Here is an 18,554-nt window from a genome sequence, read left to right on the forward strand (position 1 = left end):
ATACATATGACGCACTGATAAGGCTCCTCCCGATGCTCCCTATACACAGGGGACTACAATGACACCACCCCCAAGCATCAGATCTGTATGTGTCCGTTGCGACATTGTTACCCTTGATATGAGCATCCAACTATGGGGAGAATTATTTTTCCACTCACCTGAATAAAGTGACAGGATTTGGTTGCCAAGGACAACAGCCATATAGATGAGCTCGAGCTTGAGAAAGGCAGCGAGAGGCTGCGGAAACGTTGCTCCATTTTTTGTGCACTGGAAATGGAATAAATCACATCTTTTTCACAAGATCCTTTGTGTGCTGCTGCTTTCTGGATTTTTATCTAGCTATCTATCTATCTCATATCTATCTAGCTATCTATCTATCTCATATCTATCTATCTCATCTATCTATCTCATCTATCTATCTATCTCATATCTATCTATCTATCCCATATCTATCTATCTATCTCATATCTATCTATCTATCTCATATCTATCTCACATCTATCTAACCATCTCATATCTATCTATCTCATATCTATCTATCTCATACCTATCTATCTATCTATCTATCCATCTCATATCTATCTATCTATCTCATTCCTATCTATCTCCTTTCTATCTATCTATCTATCTATCTATCTATCCATCTCATATCTATCTATCTCATATCTATCTATCTATTTCATATCTATCTCCTTTCTATCTATCTATCTATCTATCTATCTTTCCATCTCATATCTATCCATCTCATATCTATCTATCTATATATCTCATATCTATCTATCTATCTCATATCTATCTATCTCATATCTATCTATCTATCTATCTATCTAGCAGAAGGAAAGATATGGGCAGCACTGCACAAATAAACAGTTCAAGTTGGTGCTCGCTGCAGATGGACTTGGTCCCAAGAGTCCCAGATGAAGTAAATAGCAGAAAACAGCGGCACACAGGTAGCTTTGGTGAAAAATGTGTGGCTTTATTCACCAAACAATGGTGACATTTCGGCTGCCTCTCGCAGCCATTGTGGAGTATCTATCTATCTATCTATATCATATCTATCTATCTATTTCATATCTATCACATATCTATCTATCTCATATCTATCTATCTATCTATCTCATATCTATCTATATATCTCATATCTATCTATCTCATATCTATCTATCTATTTCATATCTATCTATTTATCTATCTATCTCATATCTATCTATCTATTTCATATCTATTTATTTATCTATCTATCACATATCTATCTATCTCATATCTATCTATCACATATCTATCTCATATCTATCTATCACATATCTATCTATCTATCTATCTATCTATCTATCTCATATAGTATATCTCCAATAATGGAAGCTATATATGCAGTATACAGCTGGCCTTCTTCCCAATGCATCACTCCATGCAGTGGGGAGAGTAGGGGCCCCATTCTGGAGATGGTGGGTGGGTCCCAAGGTCGGACCCCCATTATATATAGGGGATAGATAGGGGATACGTTTTAGGGACTGGAATACTGTGATTCAAGTTCTGTTCAGCTATAGAGGGAGCAGAGGTCGGAGTTGCACATTGGTCCTGGTGCCTAGAGGACCCAGTAGAGGGCCCACAGTAGGTGAGGATCCTGGTTTAGATTTTACACTGAGGCCTTCATGTTCCTTCTTTGAGTCCATCATACCAAATTGAAGTAAGCAAATTGAAGAGTATGTAAAAATTCACATTGAGTATATTCTTACATTGTTTTTACCCCTTTTATACCTTGTGTCACTCTGATCCTAGCAGTTTTGCCATTTTGAGCACACAAGATAATCTCCACAGTTATAAAATTGTCAGAACAGGACAAGGTCGCGACCCCAACCGGCATGTTCAGCGTCAAACATGGAGACTTTCCCTAATTCGAGAACGTATCCTCTGCGGTCGCACACTTCAATTATTGTCCTGTAATTTGCATATTCCAAGACTAGGGGTGGAAACTTCTCTCAGTATCAATTTGCGGAAAATTAATGCTTTAATTCTGTATTTTCGTGAGGACACAAAAAACATGGCTGCAGCGTGGCAGTGATTAATGACAACATTACTGGGCTTGGCCTGGAATTTATTCAGCATACATTATAATTATTTTCTGTAACTATCTGCTAATTATCATTTCACTTTCTTCAAAGGATGTGATCATTTAAGAACGTGATAAGCGCAAAAATATAAGAAGTAGAACTGGAAAGTGTGTGTGGGAGATAGAATAGGCCCATCGGCTTACCTCATAACATCAGTGAGGACGACAAAATCCTCAGCTACAGGGTATAGCATGTGCCCCAAACTCTGGGGGCAGATAGGGATACAGGGACAGGAGTATTTGCACCTGACATGATAGGTTTAGACTCAAATAGGCCCATCGGCCCACCACATCACGCCAGCGAGGACGACCCTTGCCCTAGGGAAAAGGGTATAGCATGTGCCCTAGGCTCCGGGGGTGGAAAGGAATACGGGGACAGGGGTATTTTTACCTGACATGATAAGTTCAGATGCGAATAGGCCCATCAGCCCACCACATCACTCAGCAAGGACTACCCTTTCCCTCAGGGACAGGGTATAGCATGTGCCCCAGGCTCTTGGGGCAGGCAGAGATACAGGGAAAGGAGCATTTTCACCTGACTTGGTAGGTTCAGACTTGAATAGGCCCATTGGCCCACCACATTACGTCAGTGAGGATGACCCTTGCCCTCAGGGACAGCATGACAGCATGTGCTTCAGAATCTGGCGGCAGAACGGAATACGGAGACAGGTGTATCACCTGACATGAAAGGTTCAGACACCAAAGTCTTTCTTCCTACATATCTCAATGTCACACACAACTACTAGTGCAATATCTCTCAGTTTAGTCTGCTGTTCCTATTTGTTCCTGCTGTAGACCTTAGGCAAGCGGTCCCCAGACTGTGGACCTCTAGATTTAGCAAAATCCCAACTTCCAGCCAACAGCTGTCTGGGCATGCTGGGAGTTGGGGTTTTGCAACATTTATGAAGAAATATAAAATCCCATCCCTTCCCCAATATCGCGCCACACCCCTACCCCTTAATTCCCTGGTTGAACTTGATGGACATATGTCTTTTTCGACCGTACTAACTATGTAACTATGTAACTAGAGGTCCACAGTTTGCAGACCGCTGCCATACCCGAGACTTGTTACCGATGGGCCCATGGACTTTAATGGCCCAAATGGAGTTTAATTGTGACTACATTTAGTCAATTTCCTGAACAAACAGTACACACTGTGGGGGAGATTCATCAAGACCGTGCTTAGGAAAAGTTGACCAGTTGCCCATAGCAACCAATCAGATTACTTCTTTTATTTTTCAGAGGCCTTTTCAAAAGTGAAAGAAGCTATTTGATTGGTTGCTATGGGCAACTGGTCAACTTTTCTTCAGCACAGGTCTTGATGAATCTCCCACTGTATGTGCAGGACTCGAAATGTAGTCTACCAAAGAGAGTGTATACATGGACCAAATGTAGTTACAATTAGACTATATCCGGCCCATTGAATTCAATGAGCCTCTCGGCAACACGGCGGCCCATATTCCAATGTCAAAGTTACAGCATTTGGCCAAAGAGCTGATTTGTGTAATAAATTTTAGTGTTTTCTTTCTTTTTTATTTATTTAATCATTTCTTCCATTGTGATAACTTTGATACCTAGCTGTATGGAGTGAATTGACTCTTATAGGGTTTTACTCAGATACTCAGATTCCCTTTATTTAATAACCTGACTCTGAAGACATCTGATCAGACCTCTGTCAGAAAAAGCTCATTTTCACTTTTACCTCTCGTGGATTTTTTCTTTTGGTGTCGGCAAAATTTTAAGACCCCTTTGCAATTTTTTTTTTATTAGGTCTTAACTTTAAGTGCTGAACATTATCAGATTGATTTTCGTAAAAACACACGGTGAAAATCTTTAACGAGGGACAATATAAGTGACACGATTTTATTGTCACCAAAGTGGCAAATATGCCGATGTAATCTGGTTTCAATTCACGTTACCCCAAGAAGATATTTTAAGACTGAAATGTTGATCTGTGTAATGAATTTTATAAAGTATCACCCAGTGACATCACAGCGACGAACCGGGCAGAAATGTAAATCTTCAGAGATGTGCTTCTGCTGCACTTCCCAGAGGAACTTTACTTTCAGGACAAAGTGTTGAAGTCATGTGACCAAAAAAATGACCCAAAACTTCAATATAGGAAAAAGAGACTAAACAGAGAAAAATCACTGCAAAACTGATGGCACATACAGTAGTTAGGCATCCTGTATGTGGCCATATTAAGCATCGTAGTTGGATACAGATTTTTAATGTGGCAGGTGTACAGTTTTTGGACAATGCAACAACGTCTGTTGTGTATAGGGAGAGGTATTATCAGTAGAGAGGGAAGTGCCCATGGGTGTATACAGAGAGGAATTAGCAATAGAGAGGGAAGTGCTCATGGGTGTATAGAGAAAAGGCATTAGCATTAGAAGGAAATGCTTATGGGTGGATAGGGAGATGTATTAGCAGTAGAGAGGGAAGTGCTCATGGGTGTATAGGGAGGGGTATTAATAATGGAGAGGGAAGTGCTCATGGATGTATAGAGAGAGGTATTAACAGAAGAGAGGGAAGTGCTCATGGGTGTATAGGGAGAGGTATTAGCAGTAAAGAGGGAAGTGCTTATGAGCGTATAGGGAGAGGTCTTAGCAGTAGAGAGGGAAGTTATCATGGGTGTATAGAGAAAGGCATTAGCAGTAGAAGGAAGTGCTTATGGGTGGATAGGGAGACGTATTGGCAGTAGAGAGGGATGTTCTCATGAGTTTATAGGAAGAGGTCTTAGCAGTAGAAAAGGAATTGCTCATGAATGTATAGGAAGTGGTCTTAGCAGCAGAGAGGGAAGTGCTCATGGGTGTATAGGGAGAGGTATTAGCAGTAAAGAGGGAAGTGCTCATGGGTGTCTAGGGAGAAGTATTAACAATAGAGTGAAGTGCTCATGGGTGTAAAGGGAAATATATTAGAAGAGGGAAGTGCTCATGCCGCTGTACAGAACACTGGTGAGACCTCACTTGAAGTATTGTGTGCAGTACTAGAGGCCGTAACTCCAGAAGGATATGGATACACTGGAGAGAGTTCAGAGAAGATGCTAAACTAGTACATGGATTGCAGGATAAAACTTACCAGGAAAGATTAGAGGACCTTAACATGTATAGAAGAAAGAAGAGACAGAGGGGATATGATAGAGACTTTCATATACATAAAGGGAATCAACACAGTAAAGGAAGAGAGGAGATTTACAAGATGGATATAATTTTACATTAGAGGGGCTAATGTTTCTGGAGTAATTATGGGTTAAGTATTACTTTACTGAGAGAGTAGTAAATGCATAGAATAGCCTTCTAGCAAAAGTGATAGTTGCAAATACAGTGAAGTAGTTTAAGAATGCACAGGATAGGCATAAGGCTATCCTCCATATAAGATAGGGATAGTCATAAGGCTATCCTTCATATAAGATAGGGATAGGAATAAGGCTATCCTTCAAATAAGATATGGGTAGGCATAAGGGTATCCTTCATATAAGATAGGGATAGGCATGAGGCTATCCTTTACATAAGATAGGGATAGGCATATGGCTATCCTTCATATAAGATAGAGATAGGCATAAGGATATCCTTCATATAAGATAGGGATAGGTATAAGGCTATCATTTAAATAAGATAGGGATAGGCATAAGGCTATCCTTCATATAAGATAGGGATAGGTATAAGACTATCCTTCATATAAGATAGGGATAGACATAAGGCTATCCTTCATATAAGATAGGGATAGGTATAAGACTATCCTTCATATAAGATAGGGATAGACATAAGGCTATCCTTCATATAAGATAGGGATAGGTATAAGGCTATCCTTCATATAAGATAGGGATAGGTATAAGACTATCCTTCATATAAGATAGGGATAGACATAAGGCTATCCTTCATATAAGATAGGGATAGGTATAAGACTATCCTTCATATAAGATAGGGATAGACATAAGGCTATCCTTCACATAAGATAGGGATAGGCATTTGGCTATCCTTTATATAAGATAAGGCCAGGGACTATTGATGGTATTCAGAATATTTGGCAGACTAGATTTGGACCGAATTGTTGTTATCTGTCGACACATTCTGGGTTTTCATGATGTTTTGTTCAGCAAAGATGTTTTGGCCATAGACAATCTTTCAGGAAAGAATATTCTCAGAAAGATTGTTCAAGCTTTGCCTGTTGTTGCTGATACTATTTGACCCGTTTGAACTGCTCCAATGTTCGGCTGTGTCTGTGAAATGATCAGACAATCATTCATTCAATGTTTTTTTCAGCCATCATCCTACCAATGTGTATGGCTACCTATAAGAGTCTGATCTGGGGGCCCCATTTAAAAGTATAGCATAGGGCATGAACCCTCTATTATTTTAGATCACATACATAACACAAAGAAGGAACAGAAGCCGGCCCCATGTAGCAGAGGTGTTTTACCTAAAGCAAACGTCCCTTCTGTTTTAAATAAAAATACACAACACAATAAGTCAGCCATAAACTGTAGCTCCCAGTGAACAATTCCCCCCCAGTTATAATAAAACATTACTGACCTAAAATATATGAACACGCAGCGCACGCATTTAAGTATGTACATGGACAAAATGCATCTATTAAACTGGATGAAAATACATTATGTATAGGGATAAAAATTCAGGAACTGCTCGACAATAGGCAAGTTCTTTTAGCATTGATGAATGAGCCACCTAAGGCATATCATTTAATTTCAATAAGGAAAAAAATAAAAATAAAAAAATAAAAGCATCGAAACATCGACTGCTTGAAATGTTAAAAATAAATGTATTGTTAACAAGAATTATGACTCATTTTGTACTATTAAATTTGGTCTGTGTGGATTCGTGGGGTATCGCTTTTATAAATATGCACAGGGCTTATTTGAATACGCCATACATATTTCTGACAGGTAATCTATTCTTAACGTGAATGACAAAGGCCTAGGGGGCATCTCCCAGACACAGTACATGGGCTGCCCCTTATATTTACTTGTAGCCAAATATTTCTATAAATAAAATTCCTGGTTATTTGAGCCTGTCTTCCTGGAAGTTGTAAAATGTTATTTTTTAAAGGATTAGTCCTAATAGAATACGGTAAATACTATAGCAAGGGTTGCCACAATGTGCCCCTGTCTCTGCTGCCGCTGAATTCACTAATGCAGAATGGTGCAGGCACTTATTAGAGAGGTGACTGGGCTCAGGAGGTGCAGCTGTCCAGATGCGTTTACCCGTTTCTCTCCTGGCCGTGTCCTCTTGCAAGACCTACGGCTGCACCACCTGTTTTTAAGAGGAGCCTTAGCCTGTGGTCTGAATTAATAATACAGCTCTTAAATTTAGGTCTTAAAGTGGTACTCCGCTGCTCAGCTTTCGGAACAAACTGTTCCAAACGCTGGAGCCGGCGCCGGGAGCTTGTGATGTCATAACCCTGGCCCCTCATGATGTCATGCCCTACCCCCTCAATGCAAGTCTATGAGAGGGGGCGTGGCGGCTGTCACGCCCCCTCCCATAGACTTGCATTGAGGGGACAGGGTGTGACATCATGAGGGGGCGGGGCTATGACGTCCTGAGCTGCCAGCTCCAGCGTTCGGAACAGTTTGTTACAAACGCTGAGCAGCGGAGTGCCCCTTTAAATGACTTTGGAGGTCTCAGTCATTTTGGGAACTTAAATTCTTTTAGGGTTCCCAAACTGAGCTCCACCAATGCATTGTGGCAATGACACTTAATAAAGAGTAGGTTGACACGGCCTGGGAAGATGAACCACCTGTGTTTGCTCTTTTTTCTCCTGTCCGCTTCCTCCTGTGACCCTACAATGAGGAAGTCTGAGGGATCTGAACTGATTTGGGGGGCCTAATTCTAAGGTCTTAATTAAATATCTTACTCTGAAACTGGGAGTTTCAAATAATTTTGGGGTGTGAACTAATGTTGAACTGAATCTGGGTGCCACTGATGTGGGACCGATGCTGACACTTATTGAAGAAAGGTGACAGGAACTGGGGAGACATAGCTGTCCATCTGGGTTCTCTTTTTCCTCTCCTGGAGTCCTTTTGTAAAACCCATGGCTCTACTACCACGTGGTCTAAACTAAATTTGGGGGACTGAGTCTGAGATCTGAATTGGTAATATGGCTTTAAGACTGGGGTTTAAATTAATCCTGGATGTCTAAATTTGGAGTCTGAATTATCTTTGGGGTTTTCAGTTAAAGGGTTTGCCTGGCACCACAATTTTTTCTTTGTAGGCTGGCAAAAAGTATACTCACCTTCCCCTGATCCTCTGCATTCCAACAGTGTCCAGTAAATGATAGGCAGAGCTTCCCGCTTTTGTCTCTATACACAGGAAATGCCCACTAAGCCATACAGTAGCTCTTGTGGGGCACAGCTATGTGCAGTGATTGGCTGAGCAAGCATTTCCTGAGCATCAAGCTGAAAGCAGAATGCTCTGCATAATGGGGACTGGATACCATTGGCAAGTTTTGGGTGGAGGATAGGCCGGTGAGTATAACTTTTTTTTTATATATTTATACCAGCCTGAGGCCCTGCATTCATTTTTCTTGGTGCCAGACAACCCCTTTAATTTGGTGGGTCATAGACTAAATTAAAGATGCTGGTCTCTGAGTGTCGGGTCTAGATTAACTCATTATGGTCTTAATTAATGTTGGGGGGTGTGAGAGCAGAAGCACCTTCATTCTATTCATGAAGAGTTTCCATTGAGATATCCATAAATGTTTTGGAGTGGTAAAGCTTCATTTGACGATTTTTCAAAGTTTTCAAAGATTACTCATTTGTCTGGACAACAAGATGGACTTCATTTGTGAAAACCAGTAAAGACTAAAATTTCAAGTTCTTATATATAGCAACCAATGCATATATGCATCTGATTCTTTAATTGTGATGAGATGCATTTATGTTGACTAAAGGGGTACTCCGGCGCTAAGACATCTTATGCCCTATCAAAAAGATAGGGGATAAGATGCCTGATCGCGGGGGTCCCCTCCCATAGGGTTGCACGCTCCGGGGACTGATTCTAACGGGGTGCTGCGTGCAAGATCACGGGGACTGATTCTAACGGGGTGCTGCGTGCAAGATCACGGCGTCCCCAGCGGCAGGATCCCCGCGATCAGTACCCCTTTAATGATATACAGTCTTTATAGGCAGTATAATTTATAATTATAATCAGAAGGACCATGACTGAATGGGCGGGGGGGGGGGGGGGGGGGGGGGGGTCTGGTAGGACTAGCAAACCTGGAACTGGGTGTCAGGTGAGGGGGGTTTACTAAGAGGCTGCAGGGTGTTCAGATACACACCGATTGCCAGGGACTTAAAAGGGTTCTTAAGGGGTTAGCCCTATGAAATGTGTATTGAAAATATTAGATCCTCATGGGTGGAACTCTTAGTACCTATACCGAAAGGGCAAGTACTGCAGCCTCTTCAATATTTACTACGCTTGTACCTGCATTGTTCTACTTTTACCAGCAGTGGCGCAACATACTGCTGCATTGTCCAGTTCACTTGAATGGCTCCTTTAAACAGCTGATCTGATAAGGTGTTGGGAGTAGGACTCACACCTACATAATACCAATGACCATACATTTTATTAGGGTGGATGACCCCATTAATTTTTGCCCTAGGTAAAATAGAGTCTGAAAACAACTAAGGATCATTTATGTCACTCCCTCACAACGCACAATAGCATATTTCTCTACATCGGCTTTAAGAACATTAATTTAATTAATGAACAGGCTAAACCCGTGTTATCATATGTAGGAACCATAATATATTCCCGTATACATTACACTGTTATCAGGCAATTTCAATAAACTATGTTAAAGCCTTTATACCAAAAATCACATTAATAAAAAAGAATAAAAAAATTATAAAAAACATATAATATCAGTGTAATTTAAAAACGCTTAAACTGGTTATGTTTTTTCCGCTTTCTACAAAGATATTTCGACAGGTATGCCTGCAGTCCTGTGCTCACTTTATCATAATATTCCCATACATCAACATTTCAAAATGTATTATATGCACAGTGTATTTCAGGCACTTGATAAATTTTGTCCTTATGTAGCCGTAGCACCCCTCAAATATTTTGAAAGTAATAAATTGCTATAATCAAATCTAATTTTTGAAAAATACCTGTGGGAGCCACAAACAAAAAAGAGCGTCTTGTAAAAGAACATGATAAATAACACAGGAGGCGGTAGTTTATTATAATCAGTTTGGCATTGAATTACAAAATTAAAATTATATAGCCCTTGATAAGTAACCCTGCCCATGTACACGATCAGTGGAATTATGTTGACTTATTTTGCATTTCATAAGAACAGTTCAAAGAAATATAATGGGGAAAGGGAACGATTTATCACACTGGACCCAGGAAAGAAAAAAAAATGTAAAAAAAGAAAAATCCATTTATTTTGGTTTAATAAGAAACCTGACATAAGAATGATTTGCTTAGACCTCATTAGGACTAAAACAGTCTTGCGAAGTGCTAATGTACCAAAAGGGAGATACTGTATATATAGGAAGGAAATGAAGTGAAGTCAATATTGGAAGGATCCTAGTATGTTGGTATTAAGAGGAAAATATATATTATTTAGACTATAAAATAAACTCCACTATTGGATGCTCCTAAGTTTAGACAATTTTAAAGGAAAAAATATATATGTCATAGTCTTAACCTTCCTAGTGGTCTAAGATAGCTTGTATGTTATTGCCACTAGTTGTGGTAGAAGAGGAGACAGTAAAGAGGGGGTTAATATACATGCTTGATGGTCCAGGATACATGAGGGATGTATATGTTTTATTTCCTGGTGGTCTACAGTAATCTGGGAGCATTTGCAGCATGACTTTTATTTAATAAGTATATATATATATATATATATATATTTATATATATATATATATATATATATATATATATGTGTATATATTGTATATATATATATATATATATATATATATTGTTTTCTATATTATATTTATATTTATTTATTTTATTTATTTGTTTGCTTAGACGACCAGCTGTCTCCCTCACCTACTGGTCCCTTCCCATCCCCTTGTAGAATATAAACCCTCATGACCAGGGACCTCTCTCCCTCTGTAGTAGTCGGTTATTTACTCTAAATTTCCTCCATTCTACTTATATATTTTAACTCTTATCATATGTACAGTGCCCTGTAAAAATAAAGAAACCAATTGATAATATGTATAAAAATATTCGGCTTTTACGAATTGTAAAAAAAAAAAAAAAAAGGAACCATACTCACCTGCCCTGATCCCCTGAAGTTTTGATGACCATAGTGATGGCATGCCTCAGTCTGTGATTAGTTGAGGGGGAATTTTCTGCAGGGACAGCAGAGCACACGAAGCAGCTGACAACGGTTAGAACTAGAAGCTGTGGGAATATCGGTTGTGGGAGATCAGGGAAGGTACGTCCCCACAGCTCCCATTAGTCTTAATATGGTCCCCTGATCTTCTGTCTTCTTTTTGCTTTAAGACAGGCACTTGGAGAAGGACCCGCCATCTCAGCCAATCACTGGCCACAGAGATGTCCTGTCTTGACTAGTGATTGGGCAGGTCCTGCTAAGAGCCCTAGTTACAGAAGCAGAAAGAAGATCAGAGGAATAGATGGAGCTTAACAAGAGTTGGGGGGGGGGGGGCAGCAAAGGACAAGGACTAGGTAAGTATAGCTTAATTTTTTTCTCTCGTCCCAAGCAGAATATGAATTTTTAAATAACTCCTTTAATCCACCAAGAAGTTTTCATATGGTCAGATAACAAATGGGCATTCCACAATAATTGTACCTCACAGGACGGGCAATGGCCATATTGTGCATAGATGTGCTTCATACTGGCCTTGCCAGCAATTTTTATCTTAGATGTACAATTGGACTACAGGTTGCAGAGTTTCACATTTGGATGTTTTAAGGAATAGTAAATGGGTGTTTAAAAAAAAAAAAAATAATAATTATATTGTGTATATGATAATGTGGGTAGCCATCTTGTCTAATCTGTGGAAACCCCATGGACATAGGAACCTGTGGACTAGAGATTACTCATTACCTTCTATGGATGGTGCAGAGGTCACTGGGCAGGGGAGGAGGAATGTAGCTGTGACCATCAGCTATTGTGAATGGTGGATCCTTTGTTATCTAAATATACAGATACCTGTCATAATTACCCTCCCTGTATTGATGATAATGACGAGACTGCTGGAGAATGATCTCAACAGAACAGGAAGTGTCAGCCTGTGTGACTGTATTATATAAAATTTCCAATAGGACACCATTATTACACACTGCATACATATTGCTTTCACAACACATAGATCCACCATACTCCCATATCGATAACATTGCACAGATCTTTAAGTAATAAAAACAATAAATGGTGGGTTGCGAGAAGAGAAAACATTGGTGTATACTTGACTAGATATGGATGTCTGAGTAACAAATGGAGGACCCCAAAATGGCTTCATAGAGGATGTTCTTCATGTTGGCATATAAGAACCATCTGACCCATCTAGTCTTCCCTAATATTCTGAATAGTATGGAAAGTCCTTGTCTCTATCCTATATGAATGATAGTCATATGCCTATCCCTATCTTATATGAAGGATAGCCTTATGCCTATCCCTATCTTATATAAAGGATAGCCTTATGCCTATCCCTATCTTATATGAAGGATAGCCTTATGCCTAATACTGTCTTACATGAAGAATAGCCTTATGCCTATCCCTATCTTACATGAAGCATAGCATTATGCCTATCCCTATCTTATATGAAGGATAACCTTATGCCTATCCTTATCTTATATGAAGGATAGTCTTATGCCTATCCCTATCTTATATGAAGGATAGCCTTATGTCTATCCCTATCTTATATGTAGGATAACCTTAATATACACTGCTCAAAAAAATAAAGGGAACACTAGGATAACACATCCTAGATCTGAATGAAGGAACTAATCATATGAAATACTTTCCTCTTTACATAGTTGAATGCGCTGACAACAAAATCACACAAAAATTATCAATGGAAATCAAATTTATCAACCCATGGAGGTCTGGATATGGAGTCACACTCAAAATCAAAGTGGAAAACCACACTACAGGCTGATCCAACTTCGATGTAATGTCTTTAAAACAAGTCAAAATGAGGCTCAGTAGTGTGTGTGGCCTCCACGTGCCCGTATGACCTCCCTACAATGCCTGGGCATGCTCCTGATGGACTAAAGCATCCGCCAACTCCTGGACAGTCTGTGGTGCAACGTGGCATTGGTGGATGGAGCGAGACATAATGTCCCAGATGTGCTCAATCGGATTCAGGTCTGGGGAACGGGCGGGCCAGTCCATAGCATCAATGCCTTTCTCTTGCAGGAAGTGTTGATACACTCCAGCCACATGAGGTCTAGCATTTTCTTGCATTAGGAGGAACCCATGGCCAAACACACCAGCATATGGGCTCACAAGGGGTCTGAGGATCTGATCTCCGTACCTAATGGCAGTCAGGCTACCTCTGGCAAGCACATGGAGGGCTGTGCGGCCCCCCAAAGAAATGCCACCCCACACCATTACTGCCCACCACCAAACCAGTCATGCTTAAGGATGATGCAGGCAGAAGAACATTCTCCACGGCGTCTCCAGACTCTGTTACATCTGTTACATGTGCTCAGTGTGAACCTGCCTTCATCTGCGAAGAGCGCACGGTGCCAGTGGCGAATTTGCCAATCTTGGTGTTCTTTGGCAAATGCCAAACGTCCTGCACAGGGTTGGGCTGTAAGCACAACCCCTACCTGTGGACGTCGGGCCCTCATACCACCCTCATGGAGTGTGTTTCTGACCGTTTGAGCGGACACATGCCCATTTGTGTCCTGATAAAGGTCATTTTGCAGGGCTCTGGCAGTGCTCCTCCTTGCACAAAGGCAGAGGTAGCAGTCCTGCTGCTGGGTTGTTGCCCTCCTACGGCCTCCTCCACGTTTCCTGATGTACTGGCCTGTCTCCTGGTAGCGCCTCCATGCTCTGGACACTACGCTGACAGACACAGCAAACCTTCTTGCCACAGCTTGCATTGATGTGCCATCCTGGATGAGCTGCACTACCTGAGCCAATTGTGTGGGTTGTAGACTTCGTCTCATGCTACCACTATAGTGAAAGCACCGCCATCATTCAAAAGTGACCAAAACATCAGCCAGGAAGCATAGGAACTGAGAAGTGGTCTGTGGTCACCACCTGCAGAACCATTCCTTTATTGGGGGTGTCTTGCTAATTGCCTATTATTTCGCCCTGTTGTCTGTTCCATTTGCACAACAGCATGTGAAATTGATTATCAATCAGTGTTCTTCCTGAGTGGACAGTGTGATTTCACAGAAGTGTCAGTGACTTGGAGTTACATTGTGTTGTTTAAGTGTTCCCTTTATTTTTTTGAGCAGTTTATGAAGGATTGCTATTTTAACAAACTGAAGAATGCAAATGGCTGAAATTGCATTTATAAGCCTATTGGTGACCATCCTGTCAAGGGACCATGCTGGAAGTTTTGCATCAGCTAAAGGACCACAGTTTGGCAACTGCTTTAAGAAATTTGAGGCTAAAAGAAAAACATCTAAATCAATTTTATAGGCTCCAATGTCGGCTAACCAAAAAGTTGCCCGTGAGCAATCTGATTGGCTGCTATGGACAAGACCTCCATCTTTACTTTGAATCGGCTTTATTCGGCCAAAATATTTTGTATAAAACTCAAATAAGAAACAGAATAAAATGAACCTAAAGAATACAGTATATCCCTCTGTTGGGGTTTTGGGGTTTTTACCAGTACTTACCAATGACGTGTGTTTTGCACTGGCACTGGCCTGTGACACGATGACATATGTGACTTCCATCGATCGTTCCGGATGTGTTGCAGTGACAGGGTTGGCAGCCGTTAGGGTCGGATTCCTGCAAATTGTAAAATCCATCTTTGCACTGATCACATCTCCTGCCCCAAACATTCGCTTTACATCTGCACTGACCTCCGAGCTGTAACACATAAATGGTTATCGACAATAAAGTAGATTAAAAGGAGAAAAAAGCAAGCAAATAAAATACCGTATTTTACGACGTATAAGATGCACTTTTTCTTCCCCAAAACTGGGGGGGAAAAGTCGGTGCGTCTTATATGGCGAATACACCCCTATCGCGGCGGTCCCTGCAGCCATCAACGGCGGGGACCCGCGGTTAATACAAGACATCACCGATCGCGGTGATGCCCTGTATTAACCCTTCAGGCGCGGCGATCAAAGCTGACCGCAGCGTATGAAGGGAAAGGGACACTAACCCGGCTGTTCAGTCGGGCTGTTCGGGACCGCCGCGATTTTACCGCGGTGGTCCGGAACAGCCCGACTGAATCGCCGGGTTAGTGCTTACAGGACACCGGGAGGGACTTTACCCGCCTCCTCGGTGTCTTCTCCGTTCAGGGATCCCCTGTATGCCAGCGCTCTCCTTCCTCGTCATCACGTCGACGTGATGGTGGCGACGGAGAGCAAGGATACCGGGCAGCAGAGACGTTCCGGAGCGACGGGGACACGGCGACAGCGATTGAGTGACATCCAAGGCAGCAGTGACGGGTCCAGAGCGGCGGGACACGTGAGTATTACCTCCTATGCAGTGGTCTTCAATCTGCGGACCTCCAGATGTTGCAAAACTACAACTCCCAGCATGCCCGGACAGCCAACGGCTGTCCGGGCATGCTGGGAGTTGTAGTTTTGCAACATCTGGAGGTCCGCAGGTTGAAGACCACTATTGGGTTCAAAATCTTTATTTTTTTAGATTTTGCACCTATAGATTGGGTGCGTCTTATACGCCGGTGAGTCCTATAGGGCGAAAAATACGGTACATGAATGTCAGTCTCTCATTGGTATAGCAAACACCAGGGTATCATCTCTCACCAGATCTCAATACTGGCATAGTATGTGACTACAAAAACAAAATTACTTTTCTCCAGTTGCAGCGCCATCCTTTTCCGTAGGCTGTGTTTGGAATTGCAGTTCCTGACTATTTACTTGATTGATGCTGACCTACAATACCACATACTGTCCATGGACAATGGTGGAGCTACTTCTGTAGGTCTCTGTGTGTCATTCTTGGGTTCTGTTTCACCTCTTTTAGGATCAGCTCTTGGAGTAATCTTCACCGGACGCCCACTCCATGGGAGAGTAGAATCAGATATAACCAGATCTCTAGAGATGCTTTCGTGACCTTTTCCCGTTTTTTCTCCTCAACTGAAACTCCTTTTACCAATTAGCTAGTCATTGACTCAAAGGTTCACTTGCTTTTTCTCCCTGCATTGTGGATGTTTATTACATCTGCTCAATAATAAACATGCACATTACAACAGTTTGTGTGCTATTTGTTTAGTTGTCTATGATTTTAACAACCTGACAAGTATTTTATGCAAAAATTCAAAAGGGGTTACTTGCTTTTTGCCCCTGTACTGTGGATGTTTACACAGTGTTCTTAATATGACAAAAATGATTTAGCTTTTTTGAGTTATTAGCTTAAAGGGGTTCTCCAGTGAAAACCTTTTTTCTTTTAAATCAACTGGTGGCAGAAAGTTAAACATATTTGTAAATTAATTCTATTATAAAATCTTAATCCTTCCTGTACTTATTAGCTGCTGAATACTACAGAGGAAATTCTTTTCTTTTTGGAATGCTCTCTGATGACATCACGAGCACAGTTCTCTCTGCTGACGTTATTATAATAATATAAACGCTTTATTTATTGTTGTCCTTAGTGGGATTTGAACCCAAGTCCCCCGCACTGCAAGGCAGCAGTGCTAACCACTGAGCCACCATGCTGCCCTTAGCATACATCTGCTATGCACGGTTGCTAAAATGGACAGAGATGTCAGCAGAGAGCACTGTGCTCGTGATGTCATCAGTGTTCCAAAAAGAAAGGCATTTCCTCTGTAGCATTCAGCAGCTAATAAGTACTGGAAGGATTAAGATTTTTTAATAGAAGTAATTTACAAATATGTTTAACTTTCTGCCACCAGTTGATTTAAAAGAAAAAAGGTTTTCACCGGAGTATCCCTTTAATTCAATTTCACAAATATTGTCTGTAAGCTCTCGCGGGCAGGGCCTTTACTCCTTCTCTTTGGATCTTTAGTGTGTAATGTAGTACCCCCAAAGTTGTAAAGTGCTACAGAATTTGTTGACGCTATATAAATAACTAAAATTATTATTATATTATTATTAGTATTACTATTATAGAGATGTAATGGACACCCGCATGATTCCTTTGTTCACAATTTTTGCCACGGTGCATTATGTTATCATAGTAACATACAGGAGCAGGCACTCTTGCTTATTTCTGGACTCCCTGTTCCCGTACCGTGCTGAGTAACGATGCATGCTGGGTACCTAGGGCTGGATAATGGGCACTTATCTTGGCCTAAAGAGGTATCATGAAATAGTGCACTCATAATGGTTGGCACTACATCTTTATCTATCTTATTTGTAACAACCTACATGCAGTCTATTCATCTATCTATCTCAAAATATTACAATAATAAAAAGTACATAAGAATAATAAAGCGTTTACTCATTTTTAACCCCTGCAATGGGGATGTTTACTCATTGTGCTCAATAAAACATAAATGATTTAGCTTCTCTGTGTTATTCATTTAGTAAGATTACATTTGTCAATACAGATGTAATGGCCACTCACATGATTTGTTTTCAGTTCTTTTTCCATGCTAATGTAGTAGCGTGCCATGGAATGTGCGTACAGGAGCAGGCACTCTTATCTATTACTGAACTCTCTGCTCCTGTATAGTACTGAGAAGTGATGAACACTTTGTACTCTGGGCTGTGTTGTGTATACTTAGGAATAAGGGGTACCATGGTAGTGCACTCATAATGGTGGGCACTATCCATCTATCTACCTACGTCTATCTATCTATCTCATATCTATCTATTTTCTATCTATCTATCTTATATCTATCTGTCTCATATCTAGACAAAGTTTTCACTGCATGTTCATGTTTCACCTATATCCTTGTGCTGGCAGTGTGCTGCTGCATTCTTCTGTTGCTGTATATCTAGCCTAGTAGCATGCACCTGCAGGCCAGGTCCATATAATAGTTTGGTATCAACTAAAGTGCTGACTGACTTATTCTTTGTCTGTATTGCACATACGGGGGAGTGGCTACCTCCATGTTGGCCTTGCACCCCACCCACCTCTATCAGGTGTGTATATAAGGTGTCTTGGATGTTCCAGATCCTGCCATGCTTACTGAACTGTTCACACAGAGGCATATTCACAGTGTAGGGTCCGTCCCAGGAGGCTACCTTATCGCGGTGGGACGGTCCAAGCTATTTGACCGCCGGCGGAGACAAATTTGCGAGCTAAGTGCCTCACTATTTCATAGTTTCACATTTGCATCTATTACACCATAGCTGTATAGCTCTCC

At 41.1% G+C, this 18,554-nt stretch overlaps 1 protein-coding gene across 3 annotated transcripts in view; it reads right to left on the bottom strand.

The window, feature by feature from the left end:
- USH2A (usherin) overlaps positions 1-18,554 on the bottom strand; it is a 1,021,568-nt gene that overhangs the window by 859,370 nt on the left and 143,644 nt on the right. For all 3 annotated transcript variants that reach the window (XM_056568336.1, XM_056568335.1, XM_056568334.1), the window contains one exon: positions 14,923-15,118. In XM_056568336.1, the coding sequence (XP_056424311.1) occupies positions 14,923-15,118 (196 nt within the window). The remainder of the gene's footprint in view (positions 1-14,922; positions 15,119-18,554) is intronic.

The sequence above is a fragment of the Hyla sarda genome, chromosome 3 (genome assembly GCF_029499605.1).
Source record: "Hyla sarda isolate aHylSar1 chromosome 3, aHylSar1.hap1, whole genome shotgun sequence".
NCBI classification, from domain to species: Eukaryota; Metazoa; Chordata; class Amphibia; order Anura; family Hylidae; genus Hyla; species Hyla sarda.